This window comes from Berghia stephanieae, chromosome 6 (assembly GCF_034508935.2).
Source record: "Berghia stephanieae isolate SIO BIC M18660-M18661 chromosome 6, UCSD_Bste_1.3, whole genome shotgun sequence".
Taxonomy (NCBI): domain Eukaryota; kingdom Metazoa; phylum Mollusca; class Gastropoda; order Nudibranchia; family Aeolidiidae; genus Berghia; species Berghia stephanieae.
The window spans coordinates 41514307-41531806 of record NC_088365.1 but is presented as its reverse complement, the minus strand read 5'-3'; the positions used below and the strand labels follow the sequence as shown (position 1 = coordinate 41531806).

Genomic DNA, 17500 nt, shown 5'->3' with positions numbered 1-17500 from the left:
TACTTGTGTGTTGTAACCACGCCCACAGCAAAGAAGGTCACAAGACTCCGCCCCTGTGGACGTCCGGTTACATACTCGACCTCTTGTCCCTAGAATACCTCGTCTAGAATTAGTTTTACAATAATTTGGCGATTTACTGAGGTAGACGAGCTCATTGTCCGATATTGGAATAGATCTCTTGGTTTTATCCTTCCGTCGTAACCGCCTTCTTGATCTCCCTGCAAGACGCACAGGTTTTTCATATTGCTTTTTTAGTTCTTCTCCAATCCTTCGGAATGAAGGAAGACCTCTCCAGCATGTCTTGACCCCACATGATCCAGAAACTCCGTGACAGCGACACCGCCTGGCCATCAGCTTAGAGACTGCCTGCAAAGGGAAAAGAAAACCAAGTTAGAATAAGATCACGCTATCAGTTAAAATACGTTGGAAGATTTTTTTAACCTCACCAAATGCCAGCAATTTCTAATAAATAGGCAACGATTGGTGTTTTCAATAGGTTGAAAATAAATGGAGGATTTCAGTGACAAAAACTATTTGAGCGAATGCGGAAACAATGTGGCCAGACCTTGAGCAAAGCAATGAACGGGGTAAGCTTTGTGAGAAGAATGATGCGGACACTGCCGACAGACCTGTTGAAATATCGTGACGAAGACAACAACAATGATGATGATGATGATGATGATGATGATGATGATGATGATGATGATGATGATGATGATGATGATGGTAGTGGTGGAGGCGATTATGGTGGTTGTGATGAGGAGGATAATGATGATGGTGATGGTAATGGTGATTATGATGATGAGCTCAGATCACCTGAATACACGACAAATAAACACTCAAACGCTATTTTATATGACATGGGACTCGTAACTGTATATTATATGCTCTTGGAAGGACTGTTTAGATTTGATAATATTTTTGTTGACAAATGTTATCGGTTTAGAATGGACGCCCGCCTAATTTTGGTAAAAGAAACGCTGAATGTTTAACGCGAAGGGGGTGTTTGAGTAATGGCTTGACAAATTATTCGGATACTCGATTTTGTAACTGGGAACTTACTCGTAAAATGTAAATTGCTTAATTGTGTCAGTCAGCTCAGGAGTAGGGTAATACGTCATGTTACGACAGTCAAACAATGTCAAACATATAGTAAGGGTAAGGGTAATGATCATTTTTGAAACTCCGGTGCCGGCGTTGCATGCTTGGATAAGACACTTCACACACATTGCCCCAGTCGACTCAAGTGTGAATGAAGTCCTGTCTAAAGGTAGTTGTAGATATTGTAAGAGTGTTAGCACTAAATGGATGCACTGCAGGCGACTTGCACGAATGAAATGAAAACATGTTTCCTTCTTTACATCATGCTCGGGGGTTCAAGGAAACATTGTGCAGCGCATTAGAGGTTTCGTGGAGATGTGTATGAAGACTGGATATAACAATAATTAGCATTAACGCTTCAATAGACATGGCAAATCAAATCTTTGCCTATCAAAGAATCCAACAGATTGCAATTGACTGAGTTCACTCATCAGAGGCACTGAAGACATTACCTTACTATGAAGATAAAAAGGACAGTGGCCATCTTGGTTTACGTCTTAGTTTAACCAGGGGCGATAAGAATGATGGGAGGATAAACGAAATAACGACCACTCTGTTTTATTACTGTCTATCAAGAGTGATCAGTATGATGGGATCAATTCACATCTCTTATCAAGATCCCTTTATTACCTCCCTGTATTCCAGATTTATTGTAAAATAGTGATATCTGACTATTTTGGTTGCTTAATATTACCACATTTAAAACAACCAACTAACCAACCAAAGGAAAAGAAACATTCAAAAAAGGCAGAAAACAAAGAAACAAACAAACAAACAAACAAACAAACAACAAAAAACAAAAGAAAAAAAAACCAAAACAAGCAAAACAAAACAAAACATCAACAAAACAAAATCAAAAACAAAACAAAACAAATCAAAAGATTTAACAAAACATTTGGTCTTTGATGAGGAATGTATTTTACAAATATGCAAGGGAATTTTATCGCCTGGGGAAAATGATCACATGCAAACAGTCTGATCTCAACAATATCACTATTAAGTCTTACAAATTAATGTTCTTACAAAAAAACAAACAAACAAAAAAAAAAACAAAAAAAAAAAAAAAAACAAACAAAAACAAAAAAACCCGTTTCATTCAGTTTCAGTGAATCTCTATCTAATCAGCGAATACCTTCTTATTGTCAGAGACGTGTGGACAAAGTTGATAGATTGTCCACATTTATTTGATTACTTTGAGCAGCTATCCTTACTATTCTTTGTATATGCCAGAGACATTTATGAAAACTAGATAAATATTATAAGTTCTTCAAATATTGATGTGTTTTTTGTCGAAGCATTGCGAAAATTACCTTTATATATATATATATATATATATATATATATATATATATATATATATATATATATATATATATACATACATATACAAAAACCACGAAATAATAGTGCTCAACGTTATGATAAAAGGAGCTATTTATAAAATATTTCGTATATTTAGTATAATTATGATCAATGTCTACATGTTGCTTCGAGCATACGCTCTCATGTGTGTGTGTGTGTGTGTGTGTGTGTGTGTGTGTGTGTACGTGTGTAATGTTGTGAATCAGACAACAGAACATAATAGCCGATGTTTTAAAGTGTACCCATTTAGCACAGCTTATGTTTACAGTCATACAGATTGAAACGAAATGGAATTTGTAGTGACATAAAAATGCAAGTAAATGAATAAATAAGTAGATATAGAAATACATAAATAGATAAATAAATAAATAAATAAATAAATATATGATCGAGTACAAAACCCGGGACAAATTTTTGAATTTTTATCTTCTAATCCCGCTCGGCCATCGACTTCACAAATCCTGAGACAAGGCACATATTATTGTCTAGAGGGAATTCGCAGCTTCTGGTGACTTAACTGATTTGTGCCCTTAAATGTTCGTGGTTGTTTCGGGCATAAAATAGTTGTGTAGCAATAACGGCGAGGTCCAAGTGCGGACAGTATTTGGTCTGTAAATGGTCAAATTTGCCCCTCGTTGTGGTAGATCAAAGACACGGGGGATTAATAGAGGAGGGAGATTTGTTTATTGGTTGTGGTCAGTTTTATAGGGGGTGTTCGGCAATCCTACACATCTCGTGAGAACGCTGTCGTTGGAGAGGGATATTTTTACAAATAGGGGATGGAATTTTAAACGCCCAGAGAAATTAAAAAAAAAAAAGAAAGAAAAAAGAAGGAAAGAAAAATCCGTATAGCATTTGTAAGGCCTAATAGTGATATTGACTTTATTCATGATTAGATGGGCGTGTTTTGCACGTGGGATTTTTGACGGTACGAAGTTGAGCTTTAAACTTTTGGATAGGACAGTCGGATTTCAATCTTAGTGTATGTTTTCATATTTGAATAATAAGTTAGAAAATAGGATTATTGAAAAGTTGTTTATCATGTACTAAAATAGCAGCTTCAATGATTAAAATAATATTGGATCAAAGAATGTTCTGAGCTCAATCCTTCTTAGGCTATCATCGACATCAAAACAATAAACCGGGAAACACATAATGAAATCCACACATAATTTTATTTTATGATTAACACAAAGTGAAAGCATTGTGTCACTTTATTCGGGTGTGTTGACGTGTATGTATGTCTCTGTGAATGTGTCTAAAATATGTTCTCTCTCTCTCTCTCTCTCTCTCTCTCTCTCTCTATCTATCTATCTATCTATCTATCTATCTCCGTATGTGTGTTTGTGTGTGTTTGTGCTCATATGAGATCAGTTTTAAGTAAGATGTTTATTGTGGGATAGAATGTTTTGTAATTGAATGACAAGTTACGAACTATGATTATTTTTTAAAGGGATTTTCTTCCGAACACTGACATTAGAATAGCTTTAAATATATTGTGCAGAAACGTTTGACTTCATGACTTCATGATACCGCTTTATTAAAATGACATTGACTTGCCAAATTATCTTAAATCTGTGAATATTTAGAAGTAACATGGCATTTCGTCATTGGTATGTAGTAGATGAACTCTTGGTATCTATCTGTCCAGTGATATACAGACGTTTTGTCATATTTATATTAACTTGTATCATTGACATCTATCTGTCTAGTGATATATAGACGTTTTGTCATATTTAGATTAACTTGTTTCATTGATATCTATCTGTCTAGTGATATACAGACGTTTTGTCATATTAAGATTAACTTGTTTTATTGATATCTATCTGTCTAGTGATATACAGACGTTTTGTCATATTTAGATTAACTTGTTTCATTGATATCTATCTGTCTAGTGATATACAGACATTTGGTTAGACTCAGACTAACTCTTCATTGATATCTAGCTGTCTAGTGATATTCAGACATTTTGTTATACTTAGACTAACTCGTGTTTCGTTGATAGCTACCTCTCTAGTGATATACAGACGTTTTGTAAAATTTAGACTAGCTCTTGTTTCATTGAGATCTAGCTGTCTAGGCTTCTCTCTAATCAAACACTGTTCAATGACACAGAAGCCATGAAGCTATCCTATTACTCTTTAATTACTCTTCTTGTTTTTATATCCCAATTGCTTCTTTTATCAGAAAACAAAGAAGATAGGCGCTATGAGTTTTCATTGGCCTTCAGCAGGAGTCATTCAAGCGTTTTATGATGAACCGAAGAGAACGAATTCCCAATCCTCGATAAACATCCAAAAATCACAATCCTTTGCTACCTTTTTATGATAAACTGACAAATTTCACTCTCAGCCGATCAGAAAAATCCATAACCCACAGTGCAAAATACAGAAGCCGTCTTTGCCCTTCACCAGTCCAACCTATGACCCAATGCCAGTTTTTAGCGGTTGAATGCCTGTTGCTTCTTGTACTTATCCTTTTCCTTGACAGCCATTTAGGTGGGGTTTTATGGCTCCCCTTTCTCCCTCTAACTCGTGGGAGGTAACCCAACGAGGGATACTAGAATGGGAGGATTACTGCCATAAAACAGTTCACCATTCACGACTGGCAAACTCTCGGCCTTCCCCACTCCGTACAGCAGTAGTAATTTACACAAAACAGCAGTATCTGTGTTGTTTAATCAGGAAGATGAAAAACAGGGTATATATTTCAGAGCCAAGTTAACAGTTAAAAATAGCATTTTAAGATATTTCTCTTGAAGTCCTCCCTATGATTCCAAATGGCGACTTAAAGAAGTATTGCTTGTGATAAAGTGTATAAATATCTTAGGTGCTAATACATCCAAAGTTTAAATGAATGAACTGGTGTCATTTACACCGCTTACTTGTATAAATCAGGTAGGTACTGTGCCTGTGCCAGACATCTACTTATTTGTTCGTATAAAATTTCTTTAAAACTCCTGATATTGATAGACACATTAAAAAAAAAGTTTACAGCCCTATTTTTAATCTTTGTTTTCAATAAAACATTAATTATTGCAATTAATGATTAATTTTATAACAATAGTTGTCGCATCCTAAAATTAATTCTCTACAAGAAAAATTGGCATCTTTATAAAAAGAGCACCATTCTGCGGAAACGATACTTGTTTGGGATGTAAAGGATAATCTTTATGTTACAGACAATGGTCACGGTCTTTGCTAAACTCTCTCGACTTACATTCCGCTTAAACTTGTCCTTGCGTTTCTTTAAAACGTTTTGAAATTACATGGTATGGTGCCTCTGATAAAAACAATTGATTAGTTGATGTTGTATATGTACCTTAACAAGTATTGACAGATTATTGTTGTTGATGAATACAGCTCTGAGGAGGCCCTCTAGACTGCGAGATTCCCTAGGATTTGGTGCTTAGGCCAATCCTATTTGTTTTGTATGTTGTCCCCACATCTATAATCATCAGAAGCATCAATCTTTCTTATTGCCCATTTATCCTTTGTCCCTAATAAAATAAGTCAGGCATCAGTGGAAAATGGATACAAAGTATATAAGAATGGACAAGTGAGAATATACTAAAGATGAAAACTGATTAGACAGAGGTGTTGTATGAGTGAAACTTTATTCAGACAATAGACAAGTTAAACATATTTTGTTTTGTTTTTGTGTCTCAAAGCACTAACGTTATTAGAATTGGTAATAATAATGATAATAATAATAATAATAATAATAATAATAATATAATAATAATAATAATAATAATAATAATAATAATAATAATAATAATAATAATAATAATAATAATAATAATAATAATAAGTTTAAATATAGAAAAGAAAGATAGAACGTAAGAGGAAAAGATCAATCACCCACCAGTTTAAAAAAAAAGAGAACAGAAACAAAAATACTGTGACGACGATGACGACGAGGACGACAACAACAACACGGCCAGCAGTAGTAGGAGAAGCAGCAGCAACAAAACAATGACAACGACAACAGCAGCAACAACAACAACTACAAGGAATAACAAGCAAAATTATGTCTAAAAGATTAAGTTTCTCTCTTTTGAATGATTTGTGTGAATATTTACTTTCTTCTTGGACTTCAATTAAAACGCATTGTTTTGCCTTTTATATTTTTCTATGAGTCAATCTGAGAGGAAGCAACGGGTAGATAGATGAACGGATTCAAATGTGCAGATGTTAGTTGGGTGTGTTAAAGGAGAGTCAACGAACGCAGGAACCAATGGCGGGGCTCATAAAATTAATGAAGCTTGAGTTTTAGGGGCTATGGAATGTTCAAGAGGCGAAATGCAGTATGTAAAGTGGGGGCCTAGTCATTTATTTTACAGGTTGTGCATTTTTGGTCGGTGATTAATTTGACGATAAAACACCCTTCGTCTTTGTAAAGGCAATTTGAACAAGAATTATTTCTGTGAAGATAAAGGTAGGCAGGAATGTTGATATTTTAATATTTTGTTCGCATAGACCGGACTAGATTTTAGAGAGAAATATTGAAGGGTGGGGGTGGTTAAGATTAGATTGTGGAGGAGGCGCATAGGGCTGTATGTTGCATGTGAGCATGTCTATGACTATAATATATGGCACGGCGAAGGGCTTTAAATTGCAAATAGTTTTATTGCCGGTTGTTTTTAAAAAAAATTTTTGTTGCTGTTTTTTTTTTTTTTTTGGAATAGATGTTGCACATTTTTTTCTACTTAGAATTCTTTTTTTTACCAAATCTGATTATGAATTTTTAGCGTTTTAAAACCCCCTTTTAAATAAATGGCGATTGTTATTTGACAACCTTCTGCGAGTGGGCAGGGTGTAGAAGGCTTTCCTTCGAGAAATTAGAGAGAGAGAGAGAGAGAGAGAGAGAGAGAGAGAGAGAGAGAGGGAGAGAAAGAGAGAAAAAAAGAGAGAGAGAGAAAGATATATATATATATATATATATATATATATATATATATATATATATATATATATGAGCCAAGGTCAAACGTGCCAATTTTTTTCCCTCAAAATAAAAGTGACATAATAGTCCATTTATGTTTCTATATATGTAGAAAAAACCCTGTACTTCATAAATCAAAGGCCCTTTAGATCTTTGAACGGTGACACCAAAATGAGACAAAAAGCTCAATAACCAAATGATTTTTGTTAAGTATCACACTTTATTTAGTAAGTTATAAACAAAAAGACACAATCAACAACAATCATAGTACAATATTGTTACCAACTATTGGAGAAAAGGTTGCTTTTTGGTGTCATCGGTCACAAGCAACATAAAAAATGATTGTATATTAACAACAACAATATTGCATGTGCTTATTACCAGCAATGTTCAGAAACTTTTGGAATAAAATGTTGTGAAATAATGTGACCAAATCGTATCATATTAGCGACATTGCGTCACTTGTGACGTTAGACCGATGACACCATTACTTATGTCACAAGCAATACCAAATTGCAAATTCGACAATATATCATTAATTTCAGTCAAACCAGTGAAATAACCTCAGTTAAATATGGAATTTAATAATATTTCTGAAACCAAAGACTTCAAAAATAGAATTATAGATGGAAAATAGAGCATCTGAATGTGACTTATGACATAAGACCGGTGACACCATTACTTATATCACAAGCAACACCAAATTAGTGCGGGGCGGTCCTTGGCAAGCTTAAGGACCACGGTCCTACGGTCCTTGGGAAATGAAGACCGCAAGGACCGGTCCTAGGACCGGTCCTTTTCGACATTGAACATTCCTGAGAGACTGTTGGAAATTCGAACCGGTTTGACCTTTGAGACCATGGGATCGTTCATTCTTGAACGTTAAAGACCGCTACACGATGAAAACCGTGGTCTACAGGAGTAAAACACACGGAGTAGTCACACTCATTTCAAATTGTAACCTAATTAGAGAAGAGGGGTGATGCCTTCTTTATTTGCTCACCGTACTTCATTGTTACTTCGATAATTTAATAAAATTTGAAATTTATCCCCATTAACGGAGATAATGGCATCGCCCAAGGCGTTGATCGAGTTGTTCGTGGCGTTGATACACACACGCAACTCCTACCCCCCCCCCCCCCCCCCCCCCACACACACACACATTAGAGGGCAGCGAGCATTGAAGAGTAGAGAGAGGACGTGAAGTTATAATAAGAGGGGGTGGATGAGGTAATAAGAGGGGTCGATGGTGACTTTTCGCCAGATCTAACAAACTCAGCTACCCATTCATTGCTGAGTAGACAGGGATTCAGAAAAAAATCGACTGCACCCGGGATCGATCTCTGGCCCTTTGCGTATAAAGAGAGTGCTCTATCAACTGAGCTATCGGGGTCCCCAAATATTCTATTGGACTTTTTTAAAATTCAGACGTTATAACTGGGTTTTTTGGAAGGAAGAAACTAATGAAACTCATATTATTTGATTAGTAAAAACACCAACGAAATTTTAATATTATTGTATTATTTTAAATGACAACACTGCGATAGAAAGGAGTGGTGACAAGAGATGGACAAAAGAAAACAAAAAATCGGATTTGCTACTTGCTAGGTTCGACACACACACACACACACACACACACACACACACACACAAACACACATATCTTAGTAGTCACATACATTTCAAACAATAACCCATTAGAGAAGAGGGGTCATGCCTTCACCATAGATCATTGTCATTGCGATCATTATGGTGTAGTAAATTTTGAAATTTACCCCGTATAATGGAATCGTCCAAGGCGTGCGCCTCCTGTTCCCCCCATCTCACACACGAAAGGGCGGTTTGCGGAGTGGAGGTTGGTGGTCGTCTGCCTGTATGGTCGTCTGTGTCGTTTAGTGTATGGCAAAGGGGGGTGGGTGCGATTAATTAAGTGGGATGGGTGGTGATTGGTGGAAGATAGGCAACCGAAGCAACGAATCGCTGGGGCAGGGTTGCCAGTTTGGCATTTTAAATGCCAGATTCCAAAAATCTGGCATTTTTGAAAACCGTTTGGCATTAGAAAAATCATTTGGCATTTGGCATTTTCATTTGGCATTTTCTTTTCTTGTATATTATACTTCAAATGACACCTTTTCTTAATTATTTCTAAACGCGTAAAAACAAACATCTTCACATTTCTTTTTCATTCTTAAAATCCAACCGTGGTGTAGTGGTTTAGCACTCCACTTAGTAGTCAGTAGGTAAATAATTACCCCAACAGGAAATTTAGTATAATTCAAAAAAAAAAAACAAAAAAAAAAAATAAAAATAAAAGAAAAAGAAAAGAAAACACGCAAGCCACCAGGATATGATAGTAAATTGTCTATCAAAAGTGAGTAGTTTTCTTAGTGGGGGTGGGAGTCAACAGACTTTGGCATCTTTTTGAGTGTTTTGGCATTTTTTGAGTCTTCCCCTGGCATTTTGTTGAAAAATAATCTGGCAACCCTGCGCTGGGGAAGTAGTAGGCTATGGCGCGAGACCGTAGGACCGTGGTCCTTGCAAGGACCGCCCCGCACTAGTTGAAAGGTGATAAGAAGTGAGGACCGCCGCCGATCTTCCCCTATGGGACCGGTCTTCGGTTCACAGCTAAAAGACCGTCGGACCGCGGTCTAGACCGGTCTTCAGCGCGGCACTACACCAAATCACACTTTCGTCCATACTATTATTATTTTCAGTCAAAAAAGCATAATAACCTACTCTAAAATGAAATTCAATAATATTTTTCTCTTTATCTCCCTATCTTTCAAATTGGAAATATACTTAGAAATTAGTAATACCATTGTTGCTATGACTTGGGTCAAAATCGGCACTGGAACGCAATTTTGTCTCAATAAATCAAGAATAGCAACTGAACAAACGTAATATAGCCTGTTAAAATGGAATTCAATGACATTTCAAGCTTTGAAGAACACGAAAACAGAAATACATTAGAAACTTCAAACATAAGTGTCACCTGTGACATTTTAACCAATGACACCAATGGTCACAAAAAGTACCAGAAGTCACACAAACTCTAGATAAATATCAGCCATGGTAATGAATTCATGTAACCATGTAGTAACATCACCCTACTGCTCAAATTTGCTTGTTTGTAGTAATTTAGTGTGTTAATAGTAAAACAAATCAAATTTCTTGACAACCCTTCTATTTATCTGGATTCGTTAAAAGCTTGAGTTTTGTCTTTTTCTTGATTGATACAACCCTGAAACATAAAAAAATAGAATTACAAGGAAATAATTAATTGTGTCAAAATCACAGTCTCAGATGAGATGCCATAATATCAATTTTGTAAATAGAATAACAGCTGAAAACATACTTTTTTGGTGGCACTTTGTAATATCCAATATCAAGTGTTGCTTGTGACAATGTAAAATAGCGATGACACCAAAGTTCAACTTACCTTTTCTGCCTGTAGCCACGCTGGAAAGGCAAATGAAAGTGCTGCACTTCAAGGACTGGTAAGAAGGGTGGATTAAAATTGCGAATCGCCATTTAACGAAACAAACATCCACGTGTTCACGCAAGCCGTGTTGCTTGTGACAAATGACACCAAAACCAATAAACTTCAATATCAGCAAAACGGTATAAATTTACTCCAAGATTTGAGTTCAGAAGGAAAATCTATGCTTTTTTCTCATAATAAAACATTTAATAACCATTAAATATGAGCTTTAAAGTTTCGTGTCGAGTCTTAGTATTGTGCTGTCTTTGATGACACCAAAGGTCACAAGCAACACCAACTTTTTAAAATCTCTATATGAAATTAATCAGATATGTAATATACTGCAATTTCTATTAAAAGTAAATTTTGACTTTATATTATTAGTCAAATTTCAATCATGTGAGCTAAAACATCACATTTGCTTTCTAAAAATGTGATGCGTTGACCTCGTTTTAAGCACATGCCAAATGCATTCAAATTTGACTTTCGAGTTGTTTATTTCATATTCTGTTGAACAGAGTATGTTGAGCTATCTATCTCTTCTTCATATTATTATCAATTGATTACAAACATTAACCCAATGAAAATAGCCCGTAATTAAGTAAAAATCAAATTTTCTTAACACTGGTATCAGACGGGCACCTTTTGACCTCAGCTCATACATATAATATTATATATATATATATATATATATATATATATATATATATATATATATAGAGAGAGAGAGAGAGAGAGAGAGAGAGAGAGAGAGAGCGAGAGGGGGGAGGGGGGTGATGATGATGATGATGATGATGATGATGATGATGATGATGATGATGATGATGATGATGATGATAATGATGTTGATGATTATGATGATGATGATGATAATGAGGATGATAATGATGAAGATGATGATGATGATGATGATGATGATGATGATGATGATGATGATGATGATGATGATGATGATGATGATGAGGATGATGATGATGATTATGATGATGATGATAATGATAATGATGCTGATGATGATGATGATGATGATGATGATGATGATGATGATGATGATGATGATGATGATGATGATGAGGGTGATGATGATGAAATATTGTTGATGATGATGACGACGACGAGAATGTAGCCCAAGTATGTCTAGTGTAATCCAACGACATCAAATTCCCATTAACAAGTATCGTTTATTTGTTTTTTTTGTTTGTTTGTTTTTTAAACGGAAGTTGTTCGCATTATTAGGTCATAAAATAGTGTCACCCTGAGTGTTTTGTCATTAAATAGGTTCATGGTTTACCGGACGCGTTTCAAACAAAGATGCCGAATTCTAAAAAAAATTTTCTTCGTCTATTTTAGCGATAATTACCTCACCCATCTGGCAGAACACTGACTTGTACCACCCCTGCTGACCTCCCCATTCCCACTACCCATATTGGCCTTTATGAACCTGTCCACAATCGTTTTTTAGAAATATCTAAAACCACATTGAGTATAATTCATGGTGCGTGCTAAATGGTCACGTGATCTCTTGTGGCAATCTATTGACACAGCTGCCCTCTTTACTATATATAATCTCATAGTCCGAGTCACTGGTTATTTAATCAATATACAGCGCATATGACATTGAAAAATGCGTCAGTTGTATAATTTGTCGAAACTAGTTTCATACAAATTTAAATAGTTCTATTTTTGACTCGATAGTATTAAAACTATTGTTTTTTTGTTTTTGTTTTTGGTGTTTTTTCTTGTTCCTGTCACCGCTCGATAACCATGAACCAACGCTCAATAGGTTTCAACAGTCGTGACGTCATTTCCCTGGAAATGACGAATAGCAACTTAGTGATTGGTTCTAAACTATCGGAACAATGGCGGACGCCCTTATGAAATACTTCTCCGACGAGCATAAAAGTGTATCCAGAGGAGAAAAACATTATAAATCTGATGTTTCGCCTTTTATTAATTCTTATCACAAGCCATGTGCAAACGTTCTAGCCAGCATGAAGAATAAAAGTACCGATTTTCTTTGTTTAGAACCAAATCCAAGCTGCTAGTTGCCAGGCGGGCGTGACATCAGACTATTGAATCCTATTGTAAGACGGATAAGAAATAATAATTTGTTTAAAAATTTTAACAATAAAAAGATCGGGATGGGGATGGATATTACAATTTGCAATATGTGTGTGTTTGTATTACCGGTTGTTATATAGAAGGCTTCAAGATAACCGCTATGTCAAAAGACAGCAGTTAAATGCGGCCCGTAACAGGGGTAGAATGACCCATAGACAAAGGGTTCAAGGCTCAAAATGTTGAAATATGAGCCAAGGTGGAGAGAAGAAGAGAAATAGATAGACAGAAGGTGAGTCGGATTCATGGTACAACTTCCGTATGAGTGCACCCCAAGGAATATGCAAGTAGATAAAACTAACATGATATCAAGTTAAACAAAAGAAATAACTAAACGTTTAAAACAATTAAACTTTTATTACAAAGCAATACTTACAATACCTGACGACATACGTACTCCCTTTCAAACAGCAGATAACATTTTAATATTACATCGACAATCGGTCATCTCCACTTCCACACTTACGTCCTCTCAACTATACAAGGATCGAACTATAATTCACGCAAAACAAGGTATGTGCGTTCGTCACGTGACCAAAGTTGAAGACAACTCTAAACTACGTTAGTCACTCAGGGGATGAGATAAAATTATGATTACATTTACATCTCTCTTATACCATAAACACTCCTTCCCTTAACGAAAAAAACATTCATCCTCCGAAGATTACATTTTGTACTTATAAAGAAAAGAAAACGTGGATATAATATAATATATCGTCGAAGGACAGTGTCTTACCCAGGGAATCGCATGAACTGCGAAGAGTATTTAGACAAACTACCGTTCATATCGATAGACTTATAATATATATAATGACATACATTTTAGGCAATATTTAAATTCAGCTTACCTATTTAGCTGAATATAGTGTGATATGTGATAAATATATCACGGCCCAATTGGTCTATCGATAATATGTTTGAAGTAAAATAACATTAGATAATTATTTCTAATACATTTTTGAAATTAAGATCAAGACAAAGCACTGAAATTAACTTTAAACATTGCTATACTGGGGTGTGATATAGGTGACAGAGCGAGATAAAGCATCAGCTATGTTGTTGTCGCGTCACGGTACATGTTCAATGTGGAGGGGATAATACAGCTATTTCAGGGGCCACCTGAGCAATCGTTGGTTCGTGTGTTTGAATAGTTAGATATTTAGATAGTAAGTGCATTTTTGGTACATTTTTGTGCATTTGCATGTATACATTGTCGCCATAGATTCTCAACTTTGTGTTTATACATTATTATGCATGCCACGTCTGTAAACGAATTTCCATTTTTTGGATGAATAAAGTATATTTATTATTATTATTATTATTATTATTATTATTATTATTATTATTATTATATTATTATTATTATTATTATTATTATTATTATACCAACGAATTGGTCGGTCAAAATAATGATCGGCTTTCCAGACTTCAAATAGACGTCATAGAAAGAGCATGACTCCACTGAGCCCAGGCAGTCCTTTTCAATAGTAGAGTAATTATGCCGGGCCTTAATGGACTACCGTGAGAAGTAACTCACACGTATGGATATCCCCATTTAACTCTGTCTTTTGACAAAGCGGTTATCTTGAAGCCTTCTATATAACAACCGGTAATACAAACACACAAGAACTGTAAAAGTACAGCCCCCATAGCAAAATCCGACGTTTAGGAAGGCTGACTAGTAATCGTCCGACCAAGCGAATCGAACCAATAACTAGAGGTGCCCAAATGAGTCAATAAAATGGAGATAAAGATATAAAGGGGGTAAATCTCACTTATGAATAAGGGAACAACACAAAACAATCGACGTTTCGGCCTTTGCCCTTTTTCAAGTAAACACAAAATATATATCGCTTGAGCAAGTCGGTAGGCGGTTTCTCCAAATCAGAATAATGCTGACAAAATCTCCTATAAAACCCAACCATGCCCAAGAATCTCATCAATTCTTTGTTATTAAATGGTCTCAAGTAATTAACAATTGGGTTCAACAGTCGTGACGTTACTTCCCTCGTAATGACGCATAGTAACTTAGTAACTGGTTCTAAACTATCTGAACAATGGCGGACGCCCTTATGAAGTGGTCTAGTGGTATGACACTCGATTTCGGTTCGGAAGGTTCTGGGTTCGAGCCTCACTCGGCGCAGAGTTGAGCCCTTGGAACAGGCTCTTTACTCACATTCTCTCACCATACTCGGGTGTAAAATGAGTACCTGGCCGTTAACAGCGTTGTCTCTGTCCGGAAAAAAATATCGCCTAACAGGCCTCATATCTCGTTCTACATGATACGTGTTGCTGTGGTCAGGGACCCTTTGTAAGCGGTTTGAGCACATTTAGTGGATATTGCGCTATAACAATGCTCTTTTTAAAAAAAAATACTCCGACGATTATTAAAGTGTATCCTGAAGAGAAAAACATTATAAATGTCATCATGTTTTGACTTTTATACATTCTGATCACATGACATGTGGAAAAGTTCTCGCCAGCATGAAGAATAAAAAGTACCGATTCTCTTTGTTTAGAACCAAGCTGCTGGTTGCTGGGCGGACATGACATCAGACTAATGAATCCTATTCCTTGAATCTTAATGTCCATGAGAACAAGCACCCCACTGCTATTCTCGAATCCGAGGTAGGCCAATGTTCCATTTCAAAGGCACAGTTTATTGATATTTAACGTTAACGAAGCATCATTAAAAACCTTCCGGAGATGGACGAGATGGCTGTTCCAGTCAGAGGAGAAGGTTATGATGCCATATATATATATATATATATATATATATATATATATATATATATATATATATATATATATATATATATATATGTTATTTTAATATTTACCACAATGTTGGAGTCAGTCTACATCGATGTTTCAGGCCTAATCAGCCATCGTCAGGACTGTGTGTTACATGAGTTTGGTTTGTTGTCTGTTGTCTTTGGTTTGTTGTCTTTTCGACAAAAACGTCAGCACAAACATTGGACAGCAGTTCCTGAAGTTAATCGATACACACTTTCCAAAAAACCACAAGCTACATAAAATTATCATCAGGAATACCATAAAAATAAGCTACTCGTGTATGCGCAACATAGAACAAATAATTTCAAGCCACAACAAAAAAATATTAATAAACAACCAACAAAAGCAAAACCCACCCCCCAGAAAATGCAACTGCAGAAATAAGGAACATTGCCCTCTAAACAAACAATGTTTAAAATCAAGTTTAAGTTACCAAGCCACAGTCACCGAAACTAAAACAAACAAGCAAGAAAAATATGTAGGACTAACGGATAATAATTTCAAAAAAAGATACAACCTCCACACCTCAACATTTAGAAACACTAACAAAAAAACATCCACAAAACTCAGCGAACATATTTGGAAATTAAAAGACAACAAACTAGACCACAACATTTCATGGAAAATTTTATCTAAAGCAACAGGATACACACCAACATCAAAACAATGTAGCTTATGCCTGGAAGAGAAATATATGATAATCAAACAACTTCATGAAGCCACACTCAAGACGAAAAATGAGATGTACAATACGTGTCCACATCGCCGGAAGTTCTTATTAATCAACTACAAACCGGAACCACTTCAACAAACAACAACAGACAACAAACCAAACTCATGTAACACACAGTCCTGACGATGGCTGATTAGGCCTGAAACATCGATGTAGACTGACTCCAACATTGTGGTAAATATTAAAATAATAGTTCGCTCCATTGCTACATGTCGAGCACTATCCGTACCATATTTGTATTATACACGATTCTATATATATATATATATATGGAGAAGATTTAAAAGAAAAAAAGGGGTGAGACATTTATCATTTGCAACATTCTGTAGAATGAGTGAAAAAAAAACAACTCAAAAAACAACACTAACAAACAAACAAAAAACAAAACAAACAAAAAAAAAACCCCAAACAAAAATGAACAAATAATGAAAATAGAAAAACTAAACTGTGGCGCACTCGGAGACAGACATTTGACCCATTCGACAACGCCCTTGACATGGATGACGACGTATAATAACATGTATATACATAGCAAGCTACTAGACTCTATCCTTCTACTGATTTGTTGTTGGAGTATTTGTTTTTACTTTTATTGATATTTTATTTGCTTTAACTTTACTTATTTCTTTTCATATTTTTATGTGGATTATGTACGAACAGTTTCGTGTTCTTTAAAAATAAAGCGTCTGTGTCCAATCATCGTTGATTATACACAACATGTCTGGGTGTTTTCATTGTTCATTACACTCAGACGCGTCTGTATATAATCACAGTGGAAGCGAAGCCAGATGAACGCGACATGCCGTACAAAAGTTGAAGAAAAAAAGGAATGCAATAAATAAATAACTCAATGACACATCCATTAATCTGTTTAATTCATTAAATAGAAAAAAATAAGCGGGTTATTCAAAATGATTACTTGTTACCCATCTTATATTTGTAAAGTTCACACGAGCGTTGGT

General features: G+C 35.5%; 1 protein-coding gene across 1 annotated transcript in view; it reads right to left on the bottom strand.

The window, feature by feature from the left end:
• LOC144975854 (protein Wnt-16-like) overlaps positions 1-8534 on the bottom strand; it is a 9643-nt gene extending 1109 nt beyond the window's left edge. The window contains exons 1-3 of the mRNA XM_078920039.1: positions 8200-8534; positions 4452-4562; positions 1-366 (exon numbers count right to left, since the gene is read on the bottom strand). The exon at positions 1-366 is cut by the window's left edge and continues 1109 nt beyond it. Of these exons, the coding sequence (XP_078776165.1) occupies positions 1-366; positions 4452-4562; positions 8200-8283 (561 nt within the window). The 5' untranslated portion in view covers positions 8284-8534. The remainder of the gene's footprint in view (positions 367-4451; positions 4563-8199) is intronic.
• Between the last annotated feature and the right edge of the window lie 8966 nt (positions 8535-17500).